We start from the raw sequence: 27,034 nt of genomic DNA on the forward strand, positions 1-27,034 counted from the left end.
TAAATGGGCTTAAAAAGGCCATGAGAAATGAGAAGCAAAGAGGCACCTTTTGCTTAGTAAAGTGATTGGCTTCCAAATTCCAATGCGTCTTCTTCTAGCAGCTTTTCAAAGGCAAAATGCTTTCACTGATTCTTGGCCAAGAACATTTCGATCCCCGCTAAGCATCTTCAGAAATTATTTTTGTACTTTGCTTGCCTTATAGCTCCACAATCTCAGTACAAATACTACTCCAATGAGTTGCCAAGAGGTCACTCCAACCAGGGGCAGATTTGCAACGGGCCAATTGCCCCACTCATTGTTTACAAGTTAATTTATGATTTTTTATATTTTAGTGTATATAATTATATTAATTTTTATTTACTCAGTTAAATTTTTACCTTTTATCTCTACTAAATTATTATTTTCATATATTATTTCACTGATTAAATTTTCTGGATCCGTTCTGACTCCAACTAGGATGAAAGGAGGTTATACAGTATTTATATATTTTTATTATTAATAAATCATATACATAGAATTAGCCTTCAAATTCGAATTCATTATATTTTAAAGAAAAGTTTATTATTATCCAATTAAAATTATTTATTATTACTATAATTAGTGGAACTCTAGGGTTGGCAAATCATACACATAGAATTAGCCAACACGTTGAAAGGGCTATATTTAAAAAAATAATAATAATTTAATTCGTTTTATTTAACAGAAAAAAATTAAAAGACAATGCACATGAGTAATCTAATTTCTATTGTCATATGCTTAACGGTACCATACATCAAACTAATTAAAATTTTTTTAAATATTTTTTTTCATTAGGTAGAAAGACATACTATTGTTTAATTCAAAATACTATTTATAATTGATAATTGATTCTGTGTATAAGTAGATTCATATACCGGATGTAGATAAATTTTTTTTCAAACAGAAAAACACTAATTAAAATTTGAAAAAATTATCTACCCCAGCCACCTATACACCAAATCAGTTCTTTTAATTCGATTAAAAATATTTTTTATTATATACCGAGAAAAAAATATAAAATAATAATATTTTTAAATTTTTTAATTGATTTAGTGTATGGGAATGTGGTATGGAATTTAGGCAAAAATTTTCCATTAATATTTTTGTTTTTGAAGATTATTTGAGACGTTAGTTAAGAGGTTGCTTCGTGTTTAAAAAGTTAAGCCAAATCCTACTCTCTAATAAATCTTCCTTAATTAATTAGTCTCAAAAACAAATCTTCTTTAATTAATTATTATTATTACTACAAAGAAAAATCATCTAGTGGGAGAAGTCACAGTATACCCACAAGTACCGACCAATCCTATATAATGAATCAAGTCACCTACCTAATCTGGCGGTGCCAAACAGAAACGAAACGTTATACGTGGAGACCACCATATGCATAAAACCTGAGGATTAGTTCAGTTACGAAGTGATTTGCTTTCAAATCTTAAAGAGTCGTATTATAAATTTACAAGTGAGGTGTTTTCCGGTCTGCATTGCAGATTTTGCAGGAGCCGAGCAAAGAGTTTGTTTGATACTTCATAATATAATACAACCTCTTGCAAGAGTTGAGTCAGTCAAGGCCTTCCATGTATATTAGTAAATTGTAATAGTTAACGTGAAAAAAACGAAGGCATTTCGAATTCCAAGTAGCTGTTTTCGAGTCAACATGCAAATCCATCAATGAACAAGTTGAGTTGAGAGTTTCTTGAATTTGTTGATTGAATCCACACCATTTTATTCAAGCTTTTTCTGACCAAGACAAGAAATGAAGAGCGAAGAACAAGGCCGTGCTCTTTTTGGGATTTCCCTCACTGACAGACCCAGATGGCAACAGTTTCTCATTTGCTCTTCTGGCTTCTTCTTTGGTTACCTTGTCAATGGCATCTGCGAGGTTTTTTGCTTTCTTCTGTTTTTCCTTTTGTTTTTCATTCCTTGCGTTCTGTTTGGTTAAAGTTCAAAACTTGAAAATCCGCCATGGAGCCGAATATTTTCTACTTTAATTTGTTCGGTTCATAATTTCCCTTAAAATGTGCTTCTTAAAATCTTATGAATGTTTTTAAATATATAAGAAAATCTTAACTAAATTGGTGTTGAATTTCAGGAATATGTTTATAACAGGCTCCAATTTAGGTGAGATGAGTTTGATAATATATATTGTGTATATTTGATTTTTTTTTTTTTTTTTTTTTTTTTTTTTTTTTTGTGAATTATGATGATATTTGATTATTGTTGTTTAATTTTTCCAGCTATGGTTGGTACTTCACATTTATTCAAATCTTTGTGTATGCTATGTTGATTTACCTCCAAGGCTTTAGAACAAAGCAAATGGTGAATCCATGGAAGACTTATGTGAAGATGTCTGCAGTTCTTATGGGTTCCCATGGACTAACAAAAGGATCTTTAGCTTTTCTTAATTACCCTGCACAAATAATGTTTAAATCCACCAAGGTAAAAAAGAAAAAAAATTATAGTCCCATATATTTTTGTTGTCTTTTAATTATAGTTTAATTGTATTAGAATTGGTGATGGTGGTGTAGGTTTTGCCGGTGATGGTGATGGGGGCATTCATTCCAGGACTGAGAAGGAAATATCCAGCTCACGAATATATATCAGCTGTTCTTTTAGTTTTGGGGTTAATCCTTTTCACTTTAGCAGATGCGAAAACTTCTCCTAATTTTAGCATCATAGGTGTTGTTATGATATCTGGTGCTTTAATCATGGATTCCTTTCTTGGTAATTTACAAGAAGCTATTTTTACAATGAATCCTGAAACCACTCAGGTAAATATGTACACACTATTCCCAAATGTGATTCTTGATTTCGTTCTTCTTTTTGTGACAATCAGTTTCTCTTTACAGATGGAGATGCTGTTCTGTTCAAGCGTAGTGGGTTTGCCTTTCTTGATCCCTCCCATGCTTTTGACAGGAGAGTTATTCAAAGCTTGGAACTCATGTTATCAGGTAACTCTTCCAACAGTTGCCAACAAGGCATGATCTTATTTGAAATTTTCCATCTTTTCCATTTCCTTTTGTTCTTTATTTGACATTAGAAACTAAATGAAAATAGAAAGATCAAATCAGAAACTAACTTCATTTATTATGGATGCAGCATCCATACGTATATGGGGTGTTGGTGTTTGAAGCCATGGCCACGTTTATTGGTCAAGTCTCTGTACTCTCTCTGATTGCCATTTTTGGTGCAGCCACCACAGCTATGGTACGCTCCTCTACTCTGTTTCATTTATATCAGAGGCTTTTTAATGCGCATTCAATGTTATTAATGTCAATTCAGGCATTTAATTTATGTTTTGTTAATCGGTCACAGGTGACGACGGCGAGGAAGGCGGTGACATTGCTCCTATCATACATAATATTTACGAAGCCATTAACGGAACAGCACGGGACCGGACTTCTATTGATGGCTATGGGTATCACATTGAAGCTGTTGCCTGAAAATAAGCCTGCAACTAAGACTAAGAGGATTCCAAAGCCACCTTCCTCTGGTGAAGAAGATAATATTGACATTCAAGAAGAGAGGAGGCCCTTAGTCTAATAATAATAATAATAATATTATTATTATTATTATTATTATATTTTATGCTTCTTGGAATTTAATTTCTTTAGCCTGATATTTACTGTTTATTTACATAATATAATAAGTATTCACATATATATATTTCAGATAAAAAAGAGATTAACAAATGGGAATTCAGATTAAAATTACTTTTCTGCACTTTAAATTTTTATATTCTAGCACATTTTTTATATTTTGAATTGAAAGTACGATAAATCCAACCAAAACGACATGGCTCATTAAACCTCTGTAGCTGGCTCACACGAGCCCCAATCGCCTGATCATCATCCGAAAACGACGGCTTAACATAACGAGAAATCCAGGTGCTTATGTTACCGAATTTGATTTTGACTGAGGCATTTTTTTACCGTACGTGTCAAAAAGTCGGCATGCATGGTGACACGTAATGTCGAAACTGTGAAAATGGGAAAAGATGAGATGTAAAACAGAAACAGTAAAATTAAATTATGTTTGGAAATTTGGATGTTAGTGTTGCCGCTTATGAAGGGAATGGCTGATGAGATAACCGAAGAAGATAAACAGTACAAGTTTGCTAATAGGTGAAGAAGAAGAAGAAGAGGTAAGACGACCAAGACAGCCATGGAAAGGAGAGTACGTTAACCGAAGAAGATAAACAGTACAAGTTTGCCATTGTCACTTGTTTCTCTCTCATTTCTTCCATCTCTGCAACCCAACCCTCCTCCGGTAACTCACCAAGCATACATAATACAATCATCTATATATATATATATATATATATAAGCCTTTTCAGTCTAATCTTGACCATTAATACGCAGTGGATGTGTTTGTTCTTGGGTTTGCAAACTTAGTAGCAGATGGGATTTCAATGGGACCAGGAGATTTTGTTTCAAGCAGCACTGAGAAAGATACGGCCGTTAAAGAAAGAGCTGTTACAGAATCGGAGGTTGCTAATAATTGCAGGCGTCAGTCAGCCTTAATAAAGAAATACCACTCACTTGGGATGGACATCAAAGATGCCACCGCGGTAGAAAGTAGTAATTTTCTTATGCTTTAGTTGATTCTCTTGTAGGTTAAATAATTAATAAACTGTTCTGGTGCAAGATTGTGTAGATATTTGCAAAGTATAAAGAAATCCTTGTACACGAGAAAATGGCAACTGAGAAAGGGATTGCATCACTTCATGACGAAGCAGAGAAGCCATGGAGGAATGGTGGCGTCACATTTTTGGCTTTCTTGGCATTTTGGCAGTTTGCCTCTCCTTTCTTTCATTGTGCTTATCCCATTTACTGACAGTGACACGCTGAAATTTACAAGTGCTTGCATTTTGGCAGCTTTGGCTCTTGCTTTACTTGGACTAGCGAAGGCTAAGATAGCTAGTCAAAGTTATGGTCCGTCTGTGGCTATTACACTTGGCAATGGCGACATTGCAGCTGCAGCAGCTTATGCTCTTGGATGGACGCTTAGGAATGTAGCTCACTTGGAAGACACTGAAAATGCTAGTATTTAGTAGCCGGTCTTCTTTTTGTAAAACTAGAAAAATTTTGTACTTCTAAGAGCTTCAACAGAATGAGATGTATAAATTAAAAGCAAGATATGAAGTAAAAAGGTGTTCAATTTCCTTCACTCAAAGATAGTTGCAAGGCATGTTCTGCTTCCTTGAGAAATAATCTGGTGAGCACCTTTTGCCCTCGTCTATATACTATGCTAGCCCATTTATTTCTGCTCATCAACTCCAGTTCATTTAGTCCACCTATCTCAGCTCTGCTGTGATGTAAAAGAAACCTTGAAAGCAACAGTAAGTGTTCACATCGCTAAAAAAAGACATTAAAATAAGCAGAACTTTCAAATTATGTAGTCTAGTAAAGTTGGAAGTGCATCCCTTTACCAGAAAAATAAATTTACTTCAAAAAAAGAGGATATACTGCCATTATTAATGTGTAAAAAACATTTAAATGTAGGACTTTGCACGTGAAATGGGATGACCAGGAACAAGATTATAAGTGAAAGTATGCTACCGTAAATTACTCTCATACCTTCCTTGGTGTTCTGGGTTTTGAACATGCTGGGCCCTTTCTAGCAGTTCAGAATCACACTCCTCTGTTCTGGAATTCTCTTCTAGATCCACCATCCTTGTATGCACAAAATTAAACATGATGGAAGGTATACATTAAGATTCATGCATCACATTTTTGGTAGACAATTAAAAAGTTTCCAGTGGTTACTTCGCTTGAAGAAGATCTACAAGCAACTGCAAAGCTCCAGAATCTCCACAGGCCTCCCATATTGCTGCTCTAACTTCTGTATCTGTCGGTTGTCTCTCCCCGTCAGACCCTACAAGCTTTTAAATGGAAGCAAAAGTTTCAATTATGGGTGGATACTAAGACCAATAAATTCAGTTCACCGTGCATGTTTTGCAAGGTATTTCCGGATATTCTATACACATTGTTGTCGTAGAAAAGTTGCACCTCTTCGAGCATTGAAGAAACCTTATATAGCTCATCTTCCTGCATGGCTATGGTCCTCAATGAAGTTAAAAAATCGTCAGGAAAGACCAGCTTATTTATGTAAGAGGGCGTCTTCCGCTGACCACTCCAACTGAAGTTGCAAACTGGATCATTTTTGCATTTACCATTATTGTCATTGTTTGGGGTGCCTACTGGAAAAAATCCATGATCCAGCAAGCTTTTAGGCAAAAGACACCGCAGTTCACCTTTCTGTGAACAAATCAAATATATCAGTATTCAGTATAGCCCTTTTCTTTTGATTTGGGAGTGGGACGTTGAAGGAAAATGATAAGAATATGATTCTTGACAATGATGCATAAACATAACATTAACCAACCTGTGCTTCCAGAAGCTGCATTTTGGAGTCTGAGAATGGAACATCCTGAATAGCCTCTGCAGGATAATGGACCTGCGTGCATTATGAATGCAAATGCTCAGCCCTTCATCAGCTAGTACAGTATATTGGATGGCAATATAATTAAAAATATGGTTCTAATAGAATCGCGAAAAGAAATGTGATCTATTTCAACACACCGCAGGGTCCAACAGAACTTCTTCCAGTTGATCAAACTTAAATATAGAGAAAATTTTTTCCTCAGATCCAACCATGAGGCCACAATAAAAAGTAACTCATTCACATGCTATAAAATTCATACAAACTATAAATAGTATTACCATAAGATAGTCATCTGGATTATTTTCAATGACAAATCCGTACAGGTACAGTAACTCCTGCATAAAGAAAATACGAGTATAATTAAAGCTTTTCAGCTACTAATGCAAAATCATTTCAAGAAATATAAGAACCAATAAAGAAGGCCAACATGGAAAGGAAATCTGGTTAAATACAAAAAGCTAGTACATCAAATTAGAATTCTTTTAACTTTTTCGGCACATTTTATTTCTTTCGTTGCTGGGAGTTACAGACAACACAGGAAAGTTAAGCAACTTATAGTCATTCGAATAGCATCACCAAAATTCAATACCTGAACACCCGTACAATTCAACAAAGATCAAAGTCAAACTGGCAGCAGAATGTTAACTAGGCTTAGTGTCTTGGAAGCAGACTGCTTAACATAAAATGTACACATAAGAGAATGCACTGGCAAAACTAGAGCCATACAACAGACCAGTAGTAGTTTAATTATTTTTCCACTGAACGTTTTTGCGACGTCTTGGAAACCAAACTGACTGACCATGACAAGGGCACATCGAGAACAAGTGAAAGATCTAATTCTAAGTATGGTAAAGGGGAAAAGGAGCATGCTCATCAAATTACAATGAAAATAGACGACTCGGATAATACAAATCTGTGCCAGGAACCACATAATATGCATGATTACATATGAAATAGATAAATAAGTGGAATATTTACAGGGGGGGGGGGGGTCAAAAAATGCACAGACAGAGCCGCAATAAGAAGACAGTGCACAAGGAAAACATTCTTGAATCAGCAATAAGGCATCCTCTCGGTTCAAAAAGAAAGTACCTCATTGCCTTTGTTACCATAACTAATGGAAATTTCTTTGCCAATTTGGAAGGCAGTTTGTTGAGCTTTCCAGTTCAGATAAACAAAATGTCATGACAAAAACATGAAATCAGTATAATCAGCAACTTTTGAATTATGTAACCGTAAGACTTAAAACTAAAACTCGTATCTAATGAACACTTGCATAGAAATAAATCTAGAGAAATCAGAATGAAAGATACCAGAAAGAAGGTACATGGAGAAAGGAATTCCAGTTACCAAGCCTGTTCCATCAACCTCCCATGTTGCTGCTGCCTTCAAATTTGTAGCTGTAAGTGCAGTAGAAGTCAAAGAAACATATCAAACCTTCCAATCCACTGTACTATTTCACGATTACAGGACAATAAAGAAAATAACTTCATTTGTCACTCGGTCAACATTTATAAAATAAACAAATACTTTTGAACAATTGTGCAGAACTTTTAAACTGGAGAAGAGAAAATTCTGAAAACAATACTAAATACCAAGAACCTCAGGTTAAATATTTAGACAACCAACAATGAGTTCAGATAGTCAGATTTATTAAAAAAACCTACATACCATGGTTGCAAAAATCAATGCCAGGAACAAGACCCTCTACCCAGAGAGTATCTCCCTGAACTGGTGTAGAAATTGCACCACTGACTTGATTGTCAACTCCAGGAACCTTGATTCCTAATAATAATTATAAAAAAAGGTTAGATCTTAGTTTGATATGCACCAGCAAATCCTTCAATAGCGAGAAACAATCAGAAAATTTGACTCAGAAACAGAAAGCAATAATCTCACGTTTTTCATCCTTCTCATTAAGCAAGTCTTCACAAGAATTATCATTATGGGAGGATTCAGAGTTGTTAGCCGAACAGTTGATGGCTTGATCCTCTTGAATTTGTGGAAATACATAAGACTGTGGAAGCGGAATGTTCAAAGCACGACTCCAAAATAGAGAATTTGCCCTAGCATGATAGGAATGGCGCAAGGTTGATGGATAAAAGTAGAAGCATCACAAGTGCACATGAATCAAAGACTTATAACCAAAAAAAAAAAGGAGTAAACTAGAAGATACTTACCAAAGGAAATCTTCAAAACACACCTCACTGGCAAGAAAACAGATAAAAATACGCTTAGGTTCGTATGCAGAAAGATGTTATACTTCTTAACTCATGTCATGTGCAACTCATAATATAGGTAATTCCATTGGGAAAAGGATGAATTAAGAGAGAACTACTACAAACTCAAATTAAAATCTCCAAGAAAAGATTGAAATTTTTGTCTGTATCTGAGCATATCCCTATGATAAATCAATTATGCTCAACAGGAAACAGGGGAAAAGATAACCATACATTTTTTTAAGACGAGGCAGTAATAACCATACATTTTTTTTAGACAAGAAGGCAGTAACTACCAACTTGATACTCACCCTTCTGAATCACCATCTAGAATTAAAAGTTTCTTCATCAGACCCTTTACTTTGTCATCATACAGGGACAGCAGATTTTTCTTCTGTAAGATAAATCTTCATAGGTCACATATGCTGTGCAGTTAAGTTCAAAAAGGTCAATCGATTAACCATAATGCAAAAATGCCATCAATCATACTAAGTATTTTGTGAACAGAAACAGATATTATTTCTAAAAATAATGCGCAGCCAGAAGGAAGCCAAATTTATCTAATTCCAACATGATGAAATTGCTGTATTTTAGCTGTACAGGATACCCAACTTGCCATCATCAGAGAAATAAACAAACACTACGCTATCATAAATCATAAGTTAGGATGTGCAACCTCAGCTAAATGACTTTCAGTGTAAAAACCATCACCTTGAAAGAGGAAGATAGTAAGAGTCATCAATCACAAATTGCAGTAATAAAATGGGTACTATTACTTGATGAATTTCCAGACATAGTACAATCAGCAGGGTTGGCAGCACCTATCATCTTCAGTGGTCAAACTATATAAAATGTTATGCGCAATCCAACTAAACAGTTTTTTAGGACATAGCAGAACAAGCCAAGGGAACATTTATGATTTACCTGCAATTGGGTTGCCCGATATAAAGTTGTCCCCTTGAGCTCCAATAACTCATCATCAGTAAACCAAAGTGGATTTCCAAAAGTGGAAGGAAGCATGTCAAGATACCTATGATTTAACCAAATGTAAATCTCTTCAGTTAATAAATAACAAAATTTCCATCAAATCATCAGGCAAATTCAATATATACATACGGTTTCCAAGAAGAGTTTTTTCGTAATCGCTCCAACATGAGAAATAAAATCATCAAGAACCTATCATCCACTTCTCCTTCTTCATACATAGCTCTACACTCAGGTCCAATAAGAGGATCTTGCAAAACTCTCATGGGAGTTATTGCTAAATCTAGTGGAACAACAAGCAGAACCCCTGAAAATTTTCCAATATTTCCCGTTGACAAAATAGAGCTTAATTAACCAGAAAAAAGAAAAGAAAAAGTTAGTGAAGAAATTATACCATCAGAGACATCTTTCGACGAAAAAACACCAAACCCTTTATCTGGACCACAGAACTTGATGCTGCAACCTCGTAGCTCAACTTTATTCGCCTGAATTCAAAAATCCGAAGATAAAAGAAATGTCAGTAGAAATGCACATAAATTATATTACTCATATCAGAAAGAAATTTCTGATAATTGGACCTGGAGCCACTGGAGGAATCCTTCGAGTTTTGCTTCTTCTTCAACCGCCATTTTTGGTCACTTGCTAAGCTGGCTGATTATTTTCTAGATTTTTAGGGTTTAAACACAGTAGTAGCGACTTGCCGTTCGAAGGAGACCAGTCGAGTCCACGAAGCATTAGCGGATCTATTCGATGTCGTTGACCAAAATATTAAATTATTTAAAAACGACGCGTCGTAGTCGTTTTAAATGGGGAAACTTATTCAAACCCGGCCCAGACAGAATTCTATATATAGTTACCTACGTAAACGCGGGTTTGATCGCTCAAAACGTAAGACTGACGCATCCCTCTTCTTGCCTTCTATCAATTGCGTCAGTGATAATCGATCGATCTATCATATCGTCAGAGGAATTCTTCAACTTGATCTGCCTTCTGTGATTTTTATATGCTCAGGTTTGCTTCTTAATTGAACGTGTCTCTGCAATCTGTTTTTACGGGTTTTTTTTTAGTATCATCCGCCATTAATGGACTGCGAAGAAGTTCTGATCGTCAAGGAATTGATTACAGTGATGATGATTATCAATTTTGGCTTATTTGCTTCTCCTTGGTGGATTTTTGGGATTTCCTTTTTAGAATTATTTTTGTTTTCGTTAGATTTTGCCATAGGATCGGCAATTGGATATCGAATTTCTGGGTTAAATCTGGTTACGGATTCGGGTTAAAGCATCAATTGTCTTGTTCTTGTTTCGTAATGGCGATTTTTGGATTTTGATGGTGTGGAATTAAGAGATAATAAAGATCTCATTTTGTCATGTGGATATTATATGGGTTTCTGGGTTTTATCTGGCTGATCTCTGTCTAGCTTTTCTATTAGGGTTCTTTCTGTGGGAATCACTCAATTCCTTGAACTGTAAAGAATCCAGAAATCAGCTAATTTTATTTTAGGATCTTTTATAATGCTTCCTCTGATTCCGTTCAGTGATTTTCGTTCTGATCATGTTTAAGGGGTCAGCAAAAGCAGAATAGCCAGAAATTCTGGATATTCATTGAAATAGCGTCCATGAGGTATCACTTATTCATTGTGCTATTGTGTTTTGTCTTTCTAGTATGGATACTAAGATCGCGACCATTCATGGAAGACCTGGAGGAGGACCTGCACAGGCCAATGTTGTTTGCCATTTTTGGAAGATGGGAAAGTGTAATAGAAATCCTTGTAGGTTCATGCACAGAGAATCACCACCTCCTAAAGTTTACCATAGAACTCCTAAGCAAACCAGTGTTTCACTGGTGGAACGACCAAAGAGGAGCTTCAGCTATAGCCTTAACCATTCAGCGGATTTGAGTTGTGGGTCTGAGGAGAAAATAGTTCAGAAGATCTCCAGCCATGTCATTGAGGATCCACCTAGGAAACGCTTCAATTCTAAGAATCCTTTGGCTTCAACCACTAGAGTTGGTGGATCTGAATATAGATGTGGTCGTGAGTGCTCAACTTCTAGCACAGAGGAGGAAAATATGAAGAAGATACGAGTATGCAGGAAGTGCCCTGAGAATACGTCACCTTCAAATTCTGGAGGTTATGTTCCTGAAGGTAAAGCTATCAAGAAGAGCTCAAAAAGGTCTTGTGAGCATTGGATGTCAGGGAATTGTGTTAAAGGTGATGGGTGCCAGTTCTTGCATTCGTGGTCTGATGGAAATTGCTTCTCAATGCTGACAAAGCTCCAGGGCCATACTCAGGTAATCATATGTGGGTGACTTGTTTCTTTGACTTCTTAGTAATTTGTTTGTGGTTTTTAATTTTTCACGCTGGTATGTAAAATTGGTGTTGATGAACAGCCCATCTCATATAAATGTAATTTCATCTAACCTGCTTAAAGTAAACTCTTTGCCTATTTAAATGGAAATAAACTTGTTCTGAAAATTCAGTGCACACCAGTTTCCTCCTTAAACAGATGACATATTTTTATGATTGGCTGAATGAAATATGGCTGAATTTCATTGATGATATTTTGTTTGCCAGGCCATCTCTGGAATTGCACTTCCTTCAGGATCTGACAAACTGTACTCAGGTAGCAACGATGGAACAGTACATGTTTGGGATTGCCATACTGGTCAGTCTACAAATGTTATAAATCTTGGTGACAGAATTGGGACTTTAATTAGTGAAGGCCCGTGGATATTTGTTGGCTTGCCAAATTCTGTTAAGGTTAGCTTATTTTTTATTTGGAATTCTTCATCTATCTAGATTAGTTGTGATTCTAAGCTCAGGGAGGTTTTGTATATGATATTCCAGGTGTGGAACCTTGAAACAGGGGCCGACTTTAGTCTCAATGAACCAGTAGGGCAAGTTTCTGCTATAGCTGTTGCTCTTGATATGCTTTTTGCTGGGGCACAGGTAATCTGAGTGATTGTTCTATAATTTTTTAACCTGTTCATATTTTTGTTTTTGTATGTTATTGTGGTTGATGCGTTTAGTTGTTGCTAAAGCATCATTACTAATACTGAATTTTTAAGGGTAAGGCACTAATGCTAATACTGAATGCCTTTTTGGAGGTTGCTCTCTTATGTGTGTCGATGTGCATGTTTATTTGTTAGTTTTATATAGGAGAAGTTTTCTTCTGCATGTTATTCTTTATTTTCATCTCAAATGAAGTATTCAATCTTTTTTTTTTTTTTTTTTGGGTTTGTAGGATGGTTCCATTTTGGCATGGAAAGGCAGTACTGAGAACCCAGTGGCTCCTTTTCAACTGGCCAAATCTTTGAAAGGCCACACTGGCGCAGTGACATGCGTAACTGTTGGAGATAAAAGGCTGTACTCTGGTTCCATTGACAATACAATAAGGGTAAGGCGTGAATAAGAGTTTTCAGTTGCTATTTTATGCTCTTTGAGTTTTCGTAGCTTTGTATAGCTTTGATTACGGATGATTGAGAACACCCAGTATCAAATCTTTTTTGTAATATTTTTTCAAAAATTATTTTGGTGGTGTGTTGGGAACCATGGATTTGGCTACACATTGCAGTGGCCTTAGCCTTGCAAAACATCACTGAGATCGCAACACTTCCAATTGCTGCAATAGTAAACTTTTGCAACTCAAATACATATCTGAATTCTATATCATAGATTGCATATGTGATAGAGTGCATTGTCATTGGCCTACAATTTGCAAAACAAGTTTTGATTCACTGTGATTCTTTTTGAGTTAAAATTTGGACACCAATAGTGCATCCAAGTGATGTTTGAAAGCAATTTACCCCTTTATATAAGGTTAATTCTTCAAGCTAAATCTATTTGATATGCTGATTTCAGGAGTTGATTGTTTTCTTCATTATATTAATTTATGTTATTCCCCCTCTTATCTCCCCTCTCAGGTGTGGGAACTCAGTACTTTACAGTGTATTCATACTCTAGATGGGCATACTGATGCTGTGATGTCACTTATTTGCTGGGAGGAGTATCTGTTATCTTGTTCATTGGATCAGACTATAAAAGTCTGGGCTGCTACTGAGGAGGGCAACATAGAAGTGGTCTATACACATAACGAGGAACATGTAAGTTATTTAAGTAGTTTTAAGTAGAATTATTTTTCCTTTGTGTCTGGTGTAGGATTGATCAAGTGTGCCTAACCCCTTTTTATACTGAGAAATTATGTGCAAAGTTTTAAATGTTAAATGTTTTGAGTCAAATCTTTCATAATTTTCTTTGGAATAAAATCTTTGTTGCTTTTTACTGTCTTGTCTTAAAAACTCCCAAGAGGAAGTATTTGTTAAAAGTGAATTGATCCTTCTTCTTATGGATCTTTGTTGTTGATTGTTTGATTCCTTCCACTGCTGCTGCACAGTTATTTTTTTGTGAATAAATTTTATGTAATGAACATTGTGGTAGTAATGAACTAATTTTCATGGCAAAATGCTTACTTGTTACAGGGTGCTATTGCTCTTTGCGGGATACACGACACAGAAGTCAAACCAATTTTGTTATGCTCTTGCAATGACAATTCGGTTCATCTGTATGACCTGCCATCGTAAGTACATTATCTGCCCGTCAAGTGTCAACCAAACTTTTAGTTTTGGTAGACCGTCTTGCGAAAACTTATTTCTTGCTTGTTTAGATTCAATGACAGAGGCAGAATTTTCTCAAAACGAGAAATCGGAGCATTGCACGTGGGTCCATACGGCTTATTTTTCTCTGGCGACAGCACAGGAATGCTCACTGTCTGGAAGCTGGTGGAATCACATAAAGGAGTTTCACAAGTAGCATAGTATCTGCAACTGCATAGCCTGCAAAAATTTGGTCCTCTCCTAATTTTTTATGTAGAAGGAAGAGGAAGGGAGATATATAGAACAATGATTGTAAATGTAAAGACAGACCCCGTGATACGTTTTTATTTTTATGGGGTTCTGGGTGCTGTTATCAGGATTTTCTCGAATACTAGGAAACCCTAGTATTTCATATCCGTACTTTTTCTTAGAAGAACTCCATGTATTGACATTGTTGTATTATTCTTTGACCATGGAATAGATTTCGTTTTCATTTTCCCCATAGTTGAGCATCTCTAAGGTCAATGCAAGAAACCTTTCTGCGTTTTTTTGAATTTAAAGTAGAGAGCTACTTTTGTTAGCAGCAGGCTTTTCAAAGATAAGAAAGATGAGATGATTCTACTTTTAAGGAATGAAATATTGTAATGAAATAATTATCTTATGACCCTTTTATTGCGGAGCTGTATAAGATCAGAGACATCTCCTTCTCCTCCTACGTTATACTATGATGATGATAATAATGAGATTAATTATACTGTTAGAGGCAATCAAATTGTGGAGCGACCCTGCGAGGAGATATATGTAGTCCAAAAAGGAGAAATCTTACACACCATCAGCGATAGGTGTGGCGATCCTTTTATAGTAGAACACAACCCTCATATCCATGATCCTGATGATGTTTTCCCTGTACTTGTTCTCAAGATTACTCCTTCCAGACCTACCCATCTTTTTTAATTAGTTTTGTTAGTTATTAAACAAACTGTGAATGATACATATACACTGTATTTGATTTCAAAACTGTAAGAAACAAGATTTGCATTTGCATTAAATTTTTCTTTTCTTTTATTTATTCATATTTTCAAATTCATTATATATGTGTCTTTCATTTTGTGTAAAAATGAGAATCAGTTACTTGATCACGATATAACGTAACGAGAAAAATAGAATTTAGAGATGGCAAAATGATATAACTTACGATGTGGAAATTTAGAACAAAACTCCATTTCTGATGATTAAGTGAATCCAAGAAATCCAAATGGGTTACATAGATAATAATATTTTAATATCTAATTTTGACCAAAATCAAATTGGGTGCAATTTTGACCAAAAAAAAAAAAAATATGAAAATAGCATTACCTGAAGTGTTAACTTTAATGGTGGACTCATCGTCATATTTGCGGGCCCCTCTCGAGCCCAGCAAAACTGCAAACTTTATCCAACCTTTCTTTCCTGCTATAATGCTGTTCCATTACGCTCATAATGTAATAATTTAATCACTTACCTTACACTTGATTAGCTGATAAAATTAACTTTAACCAGCCATTAACCATTATCCAATTTTTTTATCAAATCATAATTATATATTCACTTCCTCCTATAAATTTTTTTTGAAACTTATAAAAAAATAAACCTACAAACACTTAGGTTAACAATTATTTATGAAATTAACGTAATGATGTGATGTGTTCCTGTTTGTTGGAAATTAATGTGGTATGGTATCTTGTCCTGTTTGATAATGGTGTGCAAAAGCACGCAGGAAACACATATGCCACACAAATCCCAACATGAATATGCGCCGCTAAAAATCTTACCAAATATAATTATTTACTCCACAGAATAATTTTACGTGGCGATGTCCCGATGGTTGGAAATTTTGTACCAACGAATATACCATCGTTAAGCTTTTATAGTTTACAGTAAAACCTCAATCTGTGTCTGCATTTCCACATCCATAACAGTAATTAAAGTTGTGTGATTATTGTCATCACATATGATTAGGACATGAACTTTCTTTTTTTTTTTTGGCCTTTCATTTATTCAAAGAGACAAGATTGCAAGGACGGTTGACACGTGTTTTTTTCCTCGGTCGTCTCTTTTGTTTTTCTCATGCACATGGATCTTAGCTTAGGTTATTACTTATATATATATATTTATATATATATATATATATATATTTGCAGCGGAGCAGAATGCAGATGGTCCATTGATTGTGGACTGAAGTGTTTATATGTAATCTTCATTCAGTAAGCTCAGCAGCAGGCTTAGTCACCTGTAAGTAAGTCTTGTGAATTAATCCTCATTTGCTTAATTAATTAGATATAATTAATTTATTTTAATATATGAATATGGCTTTATTTAATTTGTACATTTTAAATATTATTAAAGACTAAAATTATAAGCTATATGAACTTATAAACTAAAAAAGGAAATTGGTGCTCATCTTGACAGGGATACAATCTTTATTTTAATTTACTATTATTATTATTATTATTATTATTATTATTATTATTATTATTATTATTATTATTATTATATGAATGTCTCAATCTATTAAATTAAACTAGAAAAAGAAAATGAAAAAGAAGAGGTAGAGATGGAACGGGTACGTGGCACAGATAAAGGCAGAAAGTCACGTGACCTGTATACCCGTTCCTCGTAAATTGTTGGCTTGCCTCCCAACAATATTACAAATTTCGCGCGATTTTCTATCCCTTCCTTCTCTAACCTCGCATCTCATTTGATTCCGTTTCCTTCAATTCCATTGGCTTTCTTGATGACTTTCCGTTTTTTACCTGGCCAGTGTTCTTGAATTCAAGTATACAGAGCTGAGCATCGCAACAAAATTTTCACCGCTGCATATACCTGTTTGTTTCTTGTCCTCTCTCCAATATTTCCCAAGCCCAGTTGTATATAGCATGTAAAGCTGAAGCCTTCAATTTGGTAATGTTCTGTTGTCCTTTTAGGTATTTTAATTTTTGGGTAACTGGGTTTGATTAGGTTCTACAGTATTCTCTTGGTTTATTATTTTTGGGTTTTTTTTTTTAGAGCAGAAATCATTTGTATTGTAGCATATATCTCTGATCAAGTGACACGTTTTTCTTTTTTTTCAAGAATCATAACAGCAGGTTAACAGCTGAAAAGTTGTAGTAAATATCTGATTAAGTGGCACTCATTGGCGAACAGGGAAAAGAAATGAAAACAGGAAAAATAAATGTGACAAAACGCACATATTGCTGTTTGCATATAAGATGTGACCTGTAACCAGATAACCGAATATAGTGTCAACTGTGTGCTTTTTTTTCTCAGTTTCTTATTAAGTGTTTGTTATAATTTATTTTCAGTGCATTGGCTTTATCCTTAGAGATGGTTGCATTCGGGAAGAAATTGAAAGAAAATCAAATCCAAGAATGGAGAGAGTATGTTTCAACAACAAATTTGAGTTATTGGTTTTTAACTTATATAAATAATTACTTTGCCTGCAATTGAGTGCTTTAAAACAATCTATATGACTAATTACAATGTTTATTCAACACTTCTGATTCTTTTTCAGATTCTATATTAACTATAAGCTACTGAAGAAGAAAGTCAACCGGTATGCACAGCAAATTGAAGTTGGAGCCGAAGATCAACAATATGTTCTCAAGGACTTCTCAACAATGTTGGATGGTCAGGTTTGTAAAACTATTCATGAATAACATTATGATACGCAATTTTTATATATGAATGATGGGAAGTGGAACTATTTATTCGTACTGAAAGGTGGCATGTACTTATGCTGGTGAGAAAAGAATTTCATTTTCCTCTGCTTTTTTTTTTTTTTCTTTTTTACAATTTCAGATTGAAAAGATTGTCTTGTTTCTGATACAACAACAAGGACTACTGGCAAGCAGATTATTAAGGCTTCGAGAACAGCATGATACTCTTTTGCAGCAATCAGATGGATATCGAATTTCTGAACTACGAGAAGAATACAGAGCAGTTGGACAGGATCTCCTAAAGCTCCTCTTCTTTGTTGAGTTAAATGCTACTGGCTTGCGAAAGATTCTTAAGAAATTTGATAAGCGCTTTGGCTATAGATTCACAGACTACTATGTCAAAACTCGCGCAAACCATCCTTATTCCCAGTTGCGACAGGTGTTCAAGCATGTGGTAATTAATATGGCTAAATGAAATCAGTTAGTCAACTCACTGGGATTTTATGTTGCTTGTCATGTTATTTAGTGGTAGTTTGTGCTCAGTCATGTTGTTTGGGTATGCAGGGTATTGGGGCTGTTGTTGGAGCCATATCTCGCAATCTTGCAGATCTTCAAGACCATGAGGAAAACTACGTGTCAATATATGATCAGCCTTTATTATGCCACCTGGTTTTTCCTCATATCTATTGAAAATTATATACAGTAGTATTGCCCTCTTTTATTCTTTCTTGACATTTTAGTTTCCTAAGCACTTGTGGTGTGTTTCAGGTTATATTTACCAGGAGCATCAAGTGTCATTTTTTTTTCTCTGTCATACAAAAACGCTAAAGAGACATTTACATAAAAAGAAATCTTAAACGCTTGCCTGGCATCACATTATTTGCACTACAATTTATGAAGAATGAAATAAACTATCATAATTTCTTTGATATAAGTTGTTATATATCCTTCTAACATAACTTTTAGATAACAAAAAATTTTTTAATTCCTTGATTTGTAATCTTGCACCGTATTTACACATGGAAAAAGATAGAATAAATGATCAAACTGAAGCATGTAGTGACATCTGTGATTTCATCAATTCAGAGTTACTTCACATACGTGTAATGGCCATTTGATGAATAATTCTGCAGGATCCTATCGTTGATTCTATTAAAGCAGCTGTAAATAAGCTATCAAACTCAACAAATTTCCTTGAGTACTTGGGAAAGCATGCATTCATCATACAAGAGGAGTTACCAAGTCCATCTCAAGATAGTTTCATTGAGCAGAATTATCATTTTATGTCACTTATCCTGAACTTGGTAAACACATTTCTTTACATGGTCAACACATATATTATTGTCCCAACAGCTGACAACTACTCCTTAAGCCTTGGAGCTGCAGCAACTGTTTGTGGTGTCGTTATTGGTTCGATGGCTGTTGCACAGGTGTTCTCTTCAATATATTTTAGCGCATGGTCAAATAGGTCATATTTGAGACCTCTTTTGTTTAGTAGCATAGTTCTTCTGGTGGGGAACACCTTATATGCACTGGCTTATGATCTTAATTCCATAGCACTCCTTCTAATTGGTCGACTTTTCTGTGGGTGAGTGATTTAATTGGTTCTCTCATTACTCGAGTAGAAAATGTTAATGTGTCTTAATGTTTTGAAAAAGGTTTTTTTTCTTGTTTTTACTTATATCAATTGATGAGGTTTTCTGATTGATATTTCAGGTTAGGCTCTGCAAGAGCCGTTAACAGGCGTTACATCAGTGATTGTGTACCATCCAAATTGCGAATGCAGGCTTCTGCAGGTTTTGTTAGTGCAAGTGCACTTGGAATGGCATGTGGTCCAGCTCTTGCTTGCTTATTTCAAACTGAATTTAAGATCTACAAGCTTACGTTTAATGAGGACACTTTACCTGGCTGGGTGATGGCGTTTTTATGGCTTGCATATTTATTGTGGCTGTGGATTTCCTTTAGAGAACCTTCTTATGAGAATAAAGTACTTGTGCCACAGCAAGCTAATTCTGGTTTGTCAAAATTATTGAGCTTTTTCTAAATTTTGTATGAGCTGTTCTTTTCATACTTGTTCTGATTTTCCTTTCCACTTTTGGATTTAGCACATGGTTACCAATCAAACTATGGTTGTAGAAATCAATTCAAAGTCATCTTAGTGTTCTGTTTTCATAGTCACAAGCGAGTCCACTCGAGCAGGTAGACCTCATGGCATAAGGATATTGTAACAAAGTTTTTCCCCCAGAAAAATAGGTGATGAGATAGGCAAAACTGATGGATATTAGGACCTATTGAGTTTTCTCAATTATTTATGCAGACTAGTAATTTTGCTAGTAACAATTTACTTTTGCAGCCATGACATTTTCTTGAGGATTAGACGTTCTTTTTGCAGGGCCTGTAACTGATCGGAGAGTAGAGATTGGTTGTACTCAGCCATTGCTTTTAAAATCAGCATCTGAGAATCAAGATGAAGATATAGACCAAGAATTTGAGGATAACGATGATGATTCTGAGGGAAGTCATAAACCTGTCACTTCAATTGTATCAGCATATCGGTTACTCACACCATCTGTGAAGGTGATAGATCTTAGTCTATTGCTTATGAATAATATCTGGTTATTCCTTCTGAGCTAAAGTATTATGCGTCTTTAACACAATCTTCACTTGAATCATGCTATTACTTACCAGGTGCAACTATTCATTTATTTTATGCTCAAATATGCAATGGAGATATTACTTGCTGAATCAAGTGTTATCACTGGATATTACTTCATCTGGTCAACCAGAAGCGTAGCCACTTTTCTTGCATGTCTTGGACTAACAGTTCTTCCTGTAAATGTTTTTGTTGGAAGTTATGTCAGCAACAAATTTGAGGAGAGGTAAAAATTCAATAATTTGCAAAGAAACTCGGCTTCTTACTTGTTTACTTCTTAGGCAGTAATTAGAACAAATCATAGTTTCATCACTAATACACAATTCATATTCATTTTACTTTCATCCTGATTATTCATATTTTGAAAAATCTGTTTGCAGGCAAGTTCTACTGGCATCTGAAATTATGGTGTGCATTGGTATACTATTAAGTTTCAATATTTTTATTCCTTATTCTGTGCTTCAATATGTGGGTTCAGCCCTGATCACATTCGTATCAGCTGAAGTTCTTGAAGGTAATTTTCTATCAGTGAAAATATGACAAAAAAAAAAAAAAAAGAAGAAGAAGAAGTCCTTTATAATTTCAGAATCTTAATGGCTTGATCAATCCAGGTGTCAACTTATCACTCCTATCTCGGGTCATGTCATCGAGGCTTTCTCGAGGAACATATAATGGAGGATTGCTTTCAACAGAAGCTGGAACTTTGGCTCGAGTAATTGCAGATGGAACAATAACACTTACTGGGTACATGAGTGAAAGTAGGCTCTTGAATGCTACTCTGCTTCCGTCACTTTTCATTTGTATTTCCTCCATTGTTGCCACCTGCTTCACCTACAACTCTCTCTACTGATTCCTTTCCATTCTCTCCGAATGTATACGTATCTTGTACAGCAAAATGTTAACTTTCTTATGTAGTTCTATGTATTCTCCAAGCTTTTAATATTTCTCACTGCTAATCTACTGCAAATGATGATGTTATTAAAATTTTCTTAATTATTTGTTTAAAATTTGATTATTCTAGTGGTCAATTTGAACATTTGCAATTGAACCTAATTAATCAAACTCAAAATATTAGGAACTTAATTCATCAATTTAATTTCATTCGTTGTTCCAAAACTTATCTATAGGGCATATTGATGTGCTTAAATTTCAATTTTATAATATAAAAAATATATGAATTTATAGATCTTAATGACGGGGAAAATGATGAAAAACAACACGTGATTAAGGGTAACATTTTTTCAATCTTATACGTCATTTTCGTATCATATTTTGGTGATTAAATTTTATAAGATTTATTATATAAATTAATATGGAGTGTATTTTGTAGTGTTATAAATTAAAATTTTATTAACTTGTACCATATGATATACTAATGATACATTTAGGACAGAAGAAATTAATCTTAATTATTCTTAAAAGAAAAGGAAAGTCGTGTCGTGTTAATTGACTTTCAAGGCATAAGTTAGAGGGCCAATGAGAGGCCCGTTGGGCCCTAATTAAATATAAACTAACTGATTTGATAGTAAAAAAAAAATTTTAAAACCATTATTAAATTTAAACTCTATAAGCGCACATTAGCAGTTTCCGGCTTATCATGCGCCAGCCTAAATAAGCTGGACAAAATTCTCTAGCCGGTACCGCTACATCATCGAGTTGGATTTGCTCTCTGTTTCCAACTTAAAGGAGCTGAAGAGAGAACCAAAAACAGAGAGAGAGAAATAAACAATAATGGCATCAGACGATCAGGAGATTCCAGATGGATCCGTGCGGAATATACTAGAACAAGATACCCTCAAGTGGGTGTTCGTCGGAGGCAAAGGCGGTGTGGGGAAAACGACATGCAGTTCGATTCTGTCAATCCTTCTGGCGAGTGTCAGATCCTCTGTTTTGATCATATCCACTGACCCAGCTCACAATCTTAGCGATGCGTTTCAACAGCGATTCACCAAGACCCCGACTTTGGTTAATGGCTTCACCAATCTATATGCTATGGTACGCTTTTATTTTCCTAATTTTCTTTTTGGTTTTGGTTTTTTCTGTTGCTTTATATTAGAATTTGGGGTATTAAGGATGCGTTGAGGGATGCCCAGGTAATGAATCCAGTTTCTTTATGGTTGATTCGTGGACAATTTGTTGCTGTTTTATGAATTTACAAATTAACTGCTTTTTGGCTAATCATCTGCGAATAATTTAGCCTTTCTTCATAGATGATTTGTTAATTTTTGTGTCCTTGATTTGTTCCTCAATAGATTGGATTTCTAGCCTTATTCTTGTGTTTGTTGTACTGGGACATTTTTTTATTGTTCAGGGAGCTGTTACGTTCTCTTTAATTCTTTTTTCCCTTTTCCTTCCTTATCTCAAAACCTCGTTGTCCTCAGTTGGTGATTTTTGTTTTTTAATACTCGTATTCATGATTGCTATTCCTGAAGAGATTGGATTTTCTTCGTTCTTTATTATTCTGGAGAGCTTTACGTTTTTTGCTTATGCTTCTTCCCGTTGTTTGATTGTAATCCTTTACAGGAAGTTGATCCTAATGTTGAAAATGAGGAAATAGGCGTGAATGATGGAATGGACAGTGTGTTTTCTGAACTAGCAAATGCAATTCCTGGAATTGACGAGGCTATGAGCTTTGCAGAAATGTTGAAGTGAGAACTATGATTCCCTTAACTTGATTTTGTTGCTACTCTAAATGGAAAATATATTTTGTTTGTGTTGGATTTTTACATGTTTCCTCCTTTTTGATATAATGATCTACTAGCATGAGGATTATCCTTTCATGCTCGTCAGTATTCCAATAGATTAATCATAATCGTGGTAATTAATGGCGCGCGCTAAGTTGCAAAGGATTTAATTTCACTTATATTGCTAGTGTTGTATGGCATACATGTCTGGGGGTTTTATTTATTTGTTTATCATAATCTTTGCCCAGGCAATTTTTGAAGATAGTGTATTTTATTTTGTTCAGTTGCAGATCCTGGTTCTAAGAGCCAAATTACAATCATTCATTAAATCCTAATAAACATCGTCCAAAATATAACGGTAGATCAACATTGAATGCAAATAAATGCTTCCTACAATTTAGGTGGGACATTTTTCTGTGTAATTGTCACTTATATATTTCGCTCTTTTCATAATTCCTTGCTGAGAGATGCCTGCTGATTGCTTTCTTTGTAGACTTTGCTTGATATGATGCTGTCTGAGTTTTTTTTTTTATTTATTATTTATTATTTTTTTTAACAATAATTCATGCATAATAATTTTCCTGCAGGTTGGTGCAAACAATGGATTATTCTGTCATTGTATTTGATACAGCTCCAACTGGTCATACACTTCGACTATTACAATTCCCATCAACTTTAGAGAAGGGGCTTCAAAAAATGATGTCTTTGAAAAATAAATTTGGCGGCTTATTAAGTCAGGTACATCCTTAAGTATTATTTTTTCCCTTATAATCTGTCTGGTGGATTTCTATTGTTGAAAGTCCCAATTGAAGAATTGAATACAGAAAGACTTGGTTTTGTGGTGCAATTGCATTCGAACCATTAGATGGGCAAACCATTAATTGCCCATATATTCTCTAGACTCGGATGTTCTTATCTGCTGTCATCCATTGGATCAGCTATCTACTAATTTAGAAGAATGAATGTGAAAGCTCATACCATTTTAACTCTTGATATCATAAGAAACATAAATTTAAAATTAAGATCTCCTTCGTGTTATTTATTTTCTGTAAGCACTGACCATTTCTCACGTGAAAATATATTTGATAAGTATTGGCACTATTTATGGCAGATGACCCGCCTCTTTGGTATTGATGATGAATTTGGTGAAGATGCCCTTTTGGGAAGGCTTGAGGGCATGAAAGATGTGATTGAACAAGTCAATAGGCAATTCAAAGACCCAGTAAGATCTTCCTTTGATGTGATTTTTTTTTTTTTTAAATTGTTTATTGCTTGTTTCTTGGTAACAAACTTTTATGCTTAGATCATTTATTTACTCTGGAGTTTATCTTGAATATTCAAAGCCAGTAATTTAGAGCTTTGAATCGTCTTGTGCCAGAATTTAGAGAAGACATTTGAACTGTAATTATAGTTATCAAATCGAGAATCGACTCGAGAATCAAATCGTAAGATTTAGTATAACTTTTCAAAATTAATTAAAAACAATAATATACATTTATGGATATATATATCTCATTAATTTTACCAAAAGATATTGAAAATTTAATTGCAAATAATGTATGTATATAAATTTCGATACCATATCACGTACTAAACACAAAATAAAAGAGAACTAATAACTTGTTTAGTTGCAAAATTCAGAATATCAAACTTTTAAAATTTTAATACAAAAAAAAGTAAAACTTTCAAGCAATTAACTTTTTTTTATCAAAATTCATATTCATTCATTACTATTTCCAAATTCAAGCCCTTCACCATCTTCATCTGCTAATATAACTCTATCGTCTTTCTCTTCTTCCTGTACATTGACTTTTCCAGCTGCTTTGTTGGATATGAGAATCATTGGGCATGAGAATCGAGTCAAATCATAAGATTCATGCTCAATTCCAGTTCACCCATAAGATTCGAATCGTTCCGCATGAAAATTGAATTGAACCCTACGATTCAATTCAAATCCAAGATTCTGATGACACTGACTGTAATACTTAAATAGGCAAGGAATGCTAGAAGTTCATGAAGCAATGATAGTAGCAACTCATTATAATAAATGAATTCCACAAAGAGCTCAGGATTAATGCCTACAAGGTTCGAAATTGATGAAAGCTAGAATATTTTCCTTGTCTCTTTCATCTTTCCTTCTTTTTAAATGGGAGAAGGAAGGCAAAGTAGGCAGGTCTTTCATTAGAATTTAGTCGACAGGATGGCAAGGAGCTGCAACTCTTGTCACATAAGTTTTTTCTACACAAGTGAATGAAAAATTAATCACCTTCATTATGATTCCCTTCCCTGATGAGAAATATCATCTCCAAGCAGTGGTTTACTGGTTCAAGAATCATAGTTGTTTTTATGACTATCAAGTTTGAAAAGCTCCAGTATGAAAGGTCCTGAAATTTTCTGATGCCTTGCATTCTCAATTAAACTTTTATGATTTAGCTGGCAAATTTAATTTCCTGTTGAAGATTTCAGTTTTTGGAATTGGTTTGAATTCTTTCTAATCTTGCTGCATTTTATTTTCCTCTAATGTTGTTGTGTTTCTTTCTTGTCAGGATTTGACAACTTTTGTCTGTGTTTGTATTCCGGAATTCCTCTCTCTCTATGAAACAGAGAGACTGGTGCAGGAACTTACCAAATTTGAGATAGATACACACAATATTATCATTAACCAAGTACTTTATAATGATGAAGGTGCATTTGCTGTTTTCATCATACACTTATTTTGCACTTTACTCTCACTTAAACAAGATACTAAAGACATTAACCATTAATTGTTGTAGACGTGGAATCCAAATTGCTCAAAGCAAGGATGCGGATGCAGCAAAAGTATCTTGATCAGTTCTACATGTTGTATGATGACTTTCATATCACCAAGTTGCCATTGCTGCCAGAAGAGGTGAACTACATACTGGCATATCTTAATAGAATTTTATCTTATTTTATATGTGATTCAGAAGCTAAATAAGCACATTTAAGATAAGGTCATTGTTGATTGCTATTTGTATGCAATATTCTTTGATTATTTTCTCTGCCTTGTGATCTACACATCCTAATTTTTCCTGCAGTATACACTTCATTATACTTGTTTCTCTTGGTGTTCCAAAGAAAGTTGATGCATTTTGTTTGGCTTCTTGCTTCTTTTGATGATAGGTTACTGGGGTTGAAGCTCTGAAAGCTTTCTCAACTCACTTCAAGGCGCCTTATCAGCCTTGCACCAGTAAAGGCACGGTGGAAGAACTGGAAAGAAGGATAGCTACACTGAAGGAACAGTTGACGGATGCTGAAGCAGAACTGGAGAAACTCCAAAAAGGAAAGCAAATTGCCTAATGGTCTGTGGACACATTTTATCTGAGATCACGATTAAATGGCAATATGGCATCTGCTGACTTCAGTTGCCAGGAAAAGTGGATCCTTCATTTCACTATTGAATGATGTCCTGGGTAGATTTATTTAATATTGATTTTTTTTGTTCTAATTAATTTTTTCATGAATTTCTTTTGTACCTTTCACTTCACAATAAGTGGAAATTTTTGCCGTCAAAGAATGGATTACACGGCCATATCGAGTATCTGTAGGTGCTTATTTTCTTTACCATTTTAGACCATGAATGGGTTATTGTCATTGACGTCGAACAATATTCAGAATAGAAAATCCTTTTTCCTTATGCCCCTCTGGTTTCAACGAAGCCAGTGACTGCATTTCCTTGTATATGAATGCGTCATGGCTGCATTCTGAGTAGTTGATCTTGAT

At 34.8% G+C, this 27,034-nt stretch overlaps 6 protein-coding genes and 1 pseudogene across 14 annotated transcripts; 6 read left to right on the plus strand and 1 right to left on the minus strand.

Moving 5' to 3' along the window:
• The first annotated feature begins 1,356 nt into the window (after positions 1 to 1,356).
• LOC149496572 (UDP-galactose/UDP-glucose transporter 4-like) lies at positions 1,357 to 3,675 on the plus strand. 2 transcript variants are annotated; one of them, XM_089721132.1, is made up of 7 exons: positions 1,360 to 1,897; positions 2,108 to 2,136; positions 2,253 to 2,454; positions 2,544 to 2,786; positions 2,865 to 2,966; positions 3,115 to 3,222; positions 3,331 to 3,675. In XM_089721132.1, exons 1-7 carry the CDS (start codon positions 1,772 to 1,774, stop codon positions 3,556 to 3,558), a joined length of 1,038 nt encoding a protein of 345 aa, XP_089577258.1. In that variant the 5' UTR covers positions 1,360 to 1,771; the 3' UTR covers positions 3,559 to 3,675. The 2 variants fall into 2 exon arrangements, with proteins under 2 accessions (XP_089577257.1, XP_089577258.1); XM_089721131.1 differs by having other exon boundaries at positions 1,357 to 1,897; positions 2,544 to 2,966.
• A 399-nt stretch (positions 3,676 to 4,074) lies between these two features.
• Positions 4,075 to 5,068, plus strand: LOC110010430 (uncharacterized; annotated as a pseudogene). The gene is made up of 3 exons (XR_016320829.1): positions 4,075 to 4,284; positions 4,377 to 4,585; positions 4,663 to 5,068. The product of XR_016320829.1 is annotated as an uncharacterized LOC110010430 (transcript).
• Positions 4,597 to 10,399, minus strand: LOC105643059 (SET domain-containing protein). 3 transcript variants are annotated; one of them, XM_012228105.4, is made up of 16 exons: positions 10,244 to 10,399; positions 10,060 to 10,150; positions 9,798 to 9,972; positions 9,606 to 9,711; positions 8,993 to 9,075; positions 8,643 to 8,669; positions 8,362 to 8,528; positions 8,134 to 8,247; positions 7,776 to 7,862; positions 7,555 to 7,619; positions 6,741 to 6,797; positions 6,403 to 6,474; positions 6,027 to 6,275; positions 5,784 to 5,899; positions 5,595 to 5,690; positions 4,597 to 5,322 (listed from the first exon to the last, which is right to left on the minus strand). In XM_012228105.4, the coding sequence occupies exons 1-16, from the start codon at positions 10,292 to 10,294 to the stop codon at positions 5,172 to 5,174; spliced, it is 1,707 nt and encodes a 568-aa protein (XP_012083495.1). In that variant the 5' UTR covers positions 10,295 to 10,399; the 3' UTR covers positions 4,597 to 5,171. The 3 variants fall into 3 exon arrangements, with proteins under 3 accessions (XP_012083495.1, XP_020538444.1, XP_012083494.1); XM_020682785.3 differs by having other exon boundaries at positions 4,597 to 5,325; XM_012228104.4 differs by having other exon boundaries at positions 4,597 to 5,343.
• A 129-nt stretch (positions 10,400 to 10,528) lies between these two features.
• LOC105643064 (zinc finger CCCH domain-containing protein 48) lies at positions 10,529 to 14,762 on the plus strand. The gene is made up of 8 exons (XM_012228108.4): positions 10,529 to 10,676; positions 11,330 to 11,957; positions 12,241 to 12,426; positions 12,514 to 12,615; positions 12,911 to 13,063; positions 13,590 to 13,769; positions 14,145 to 14,242; positions 14,330 to 14,762. Exons 1-8 carry the CDS (start codon positions 10,669 to 10,671, stop codon positions 14,478 to 14,480), a joined length of 1,506 nt encoding a protein of 501 aa, XP_012083498.1. The 5' UTR covers positions 10,529 to 10,668; the 3' UTR covers positions 14,481 to 14,762.
• Positions 14,763 to 14,915: 153 nt separating this feature from the next.
• On the plus strand, positions 14,916 to 15,212 carry LOC149496573 (uncharacterized). Its single transcript, XM_089721360.1, has one exon. The coding sequence runs from the start codon at positions 14,919 to 14,921 to the stop codon at positions 15,210 to 15,212; it is 294 nt and encodes a 97-aa protein (XP_089577486.1). The 5' UTR covers positions 14,916 to 14,918.
• A 1,229-nt stretch (positions 15,213 to 16,441) lies between these two features.
• Positions 16,442 to 21,613, plus strand: LOC105643065 (SPX domain-containing membrane protein At4g22990). Of its 5 annotated transcripts, none has more exons than XM_020682936.3 (12): positions 16,442 to 16,533; positions 17,059 to 17,198; positions 17,600 to 17,674; positions 17,809 to 17,929; positions 18,096 to 18,407; positions 18,518 to 18,622; positions 19,087 to 19,541; positions 19,670 to 19,968; positions 20,346 to 20,530; positions 20,642 to 20,832; positions 20,987 to 21,120; positions 21,218 to 21,613. In XM_020682936.3, exons 3-12 carry the CDS (start codon positions 17,622 to 17,624, stop codon positions 21,454 to 21,456), a joined length of 2,094 nt encoding a protein of 697 aa, XP_020538595.1. In that variant the 5' UTR covers positions 16,442 to 16,533; positions 17,059 to 17,198; positions 17,600 to 17,621; the 3' UTR covers positions 21,457 to 21,613. The 5 variants fall into 5 exon arrangements, with proteins under 5 accessions (XP_020538595.1, XP_020538594.1, XP_020538597.1 ...); XM_020682935.2 differs by having other exon boundaries at positions 16,442 to 16,529; XM_020682938.3 differs by lacking the exon at positions 17,059 to 17,198 and having other exon boundaries at positions 16,475 to 16,529.
• A 617-nt stretch (positions 21,614 to 22,230) lies between these two features.
• On the plus strand, positions 22,231 to 26,948 carry LOC105643066 (P-loop containing nucleoside triphosphate hydrolases superfamily protein). The gene is made up of 7 exons (XM_012228110.4): positions 22,231 to 22,601; positions 23,130 to 23,254; positions 23,878 to 24,028; positions 24,402 to 24,512; positions 25,837 to 25,975; positions 26,065 to 26,180; positions 26,435 to 26,948. Exons 1-7 carry the CDS (start codon positions 22,338 to 22,340, stop codon positions 26,609 to 26,611), a joined length of 1,083 nt encoding a protein of 360 aa, XP_012083500.1. The 5' UTR covers positions 22,231 to 22,337; the 3' UTR covers positions 26,612 to 26,948.
• The last annotated feature ends 86 nt before the right edge of the window (positions 26,949 to 27,034 follow it).

The sequence above is a fragment of the Jatropha curcas genome, chromosome 5, assembly GCF_041381405.1.
Source record: "Jatropha curcas cultivar XTBG-Jc1 chromosome 5, XTBG_Jcur_1.0, whole genome shotgun sequence".
Taxonomy (NCBI): domain Eukaryota; kingdom Viridiplantae; phylum Streptophyta; class Magnoliopsida; order Malpighiales; family Euphorbiaceae; genus Jatropha; species Jatropha curcas.

Bases quoted from the DNA above. Each gene is read 5' to 3' on its own strand.
- LOC105643064 (XM_012228108.4), top strand. The intron at 12,616-12,910 runs GTAATCTGAGTG...TTGGGTTTGTAG, and splicing joins TGCTTTTTGCTGGGGCACAG to GATGGTTCCATTTTGGCATG. The intron at 14,243-14,329 runs GTAAGTACATTA...TTGCTTGTTTAG, and splicing joins CATCTGTATGACCTGCCATC to ATTCAATGACAGAGGCAGAA.
- LOC149496573 (XM_089721360.1), top strand. From the start codon at position 14,919: ATGACCCTTTTATTGCGGAGCTGTATAAGATCAGAGACATCTCCTTCT.
- LOC105643066 (XM_012228110.4), top strand. From the start codon at position 22,338: ATGGCATCAGACGATCAGGAGATTCCAGATGGATCCGTGCGGAATATA. The intron at 24,513-25,836 runs GTAAGATCTTCC...CTTTCTTGTCAG, and splicing joins ATAGGCAATTCAAAGACCCA to GATTTGACAACTTTTGTCTG. The intron at 25,976-26,064 runs GTGCATTTGCTG...TAATTGTTGTAG, and splicing joins AGTACTTTATAATGATGAAG to ACGTGGAATCCAAATTGCTC.
- LOC105643059 (XM_012228104.4), bottom strand. From the start codon at position 10,294: ATGGCGGTTGAAGAAGAAGCAAAACTCGAAGGATTCCTCCAGTGGCTC. The intron at 6,798-7,554 runs GTACTTTCTTTT...TTCTTTATGCAG, and splicing joins ATGGTAACAAAGGCAATGAG to GAGTTACTGTACCTGTACGG. The intron at 5,344-5,594 runs GTATGAGAGTAA...GTTGCTTTCAAG, and splicing joins AACCCAGAACACCAAGGAAG to GTTTCTTTTACATCACAGCA.
- LOC149496572 (XM_089721131.1), top strand. From the start codon at position 1,772: ATGAAGAGCGAAGAACAAGGCCGTGCTCTTTTTGGGATTTCCCTCACT. The intron at 2,137-2,252 runs GTGAGATGAGTT...TAATTTTTCCAG, and splicing joins TATAACAGGCTCCAATTTAG to CTATGGTTGGTACTTCACAT. The intron at 2,967-3,114 runs GTAACTCTTCCA...TTATGGATGCAG, and splicing joins CTTGGAACTCATGTTATCAG to CATCCATACGTATATGGGGT.
- LOC105643065 (XM_020682936.3), top strand. From the start codon at position 17,622: ATGGTTGCATTCGGGAAGAAATTGAAAGAAAATCAAATCCAAGAATGG. The intron at 19,969-20,345 runs GTTTGTCAAAAT...TTCTTTTTGCAG, and splicing joins GCCACAGCAAGCTAATTCTG to GGCCTGTAACTGATCGGAGA. The intron at 20,531-20,641 runs GTGATAGATCTT...ATTACTTACCAG, and splicing joins TACTCACACCATCTGTGAAG to GTGCAACTATTCATTTATTT.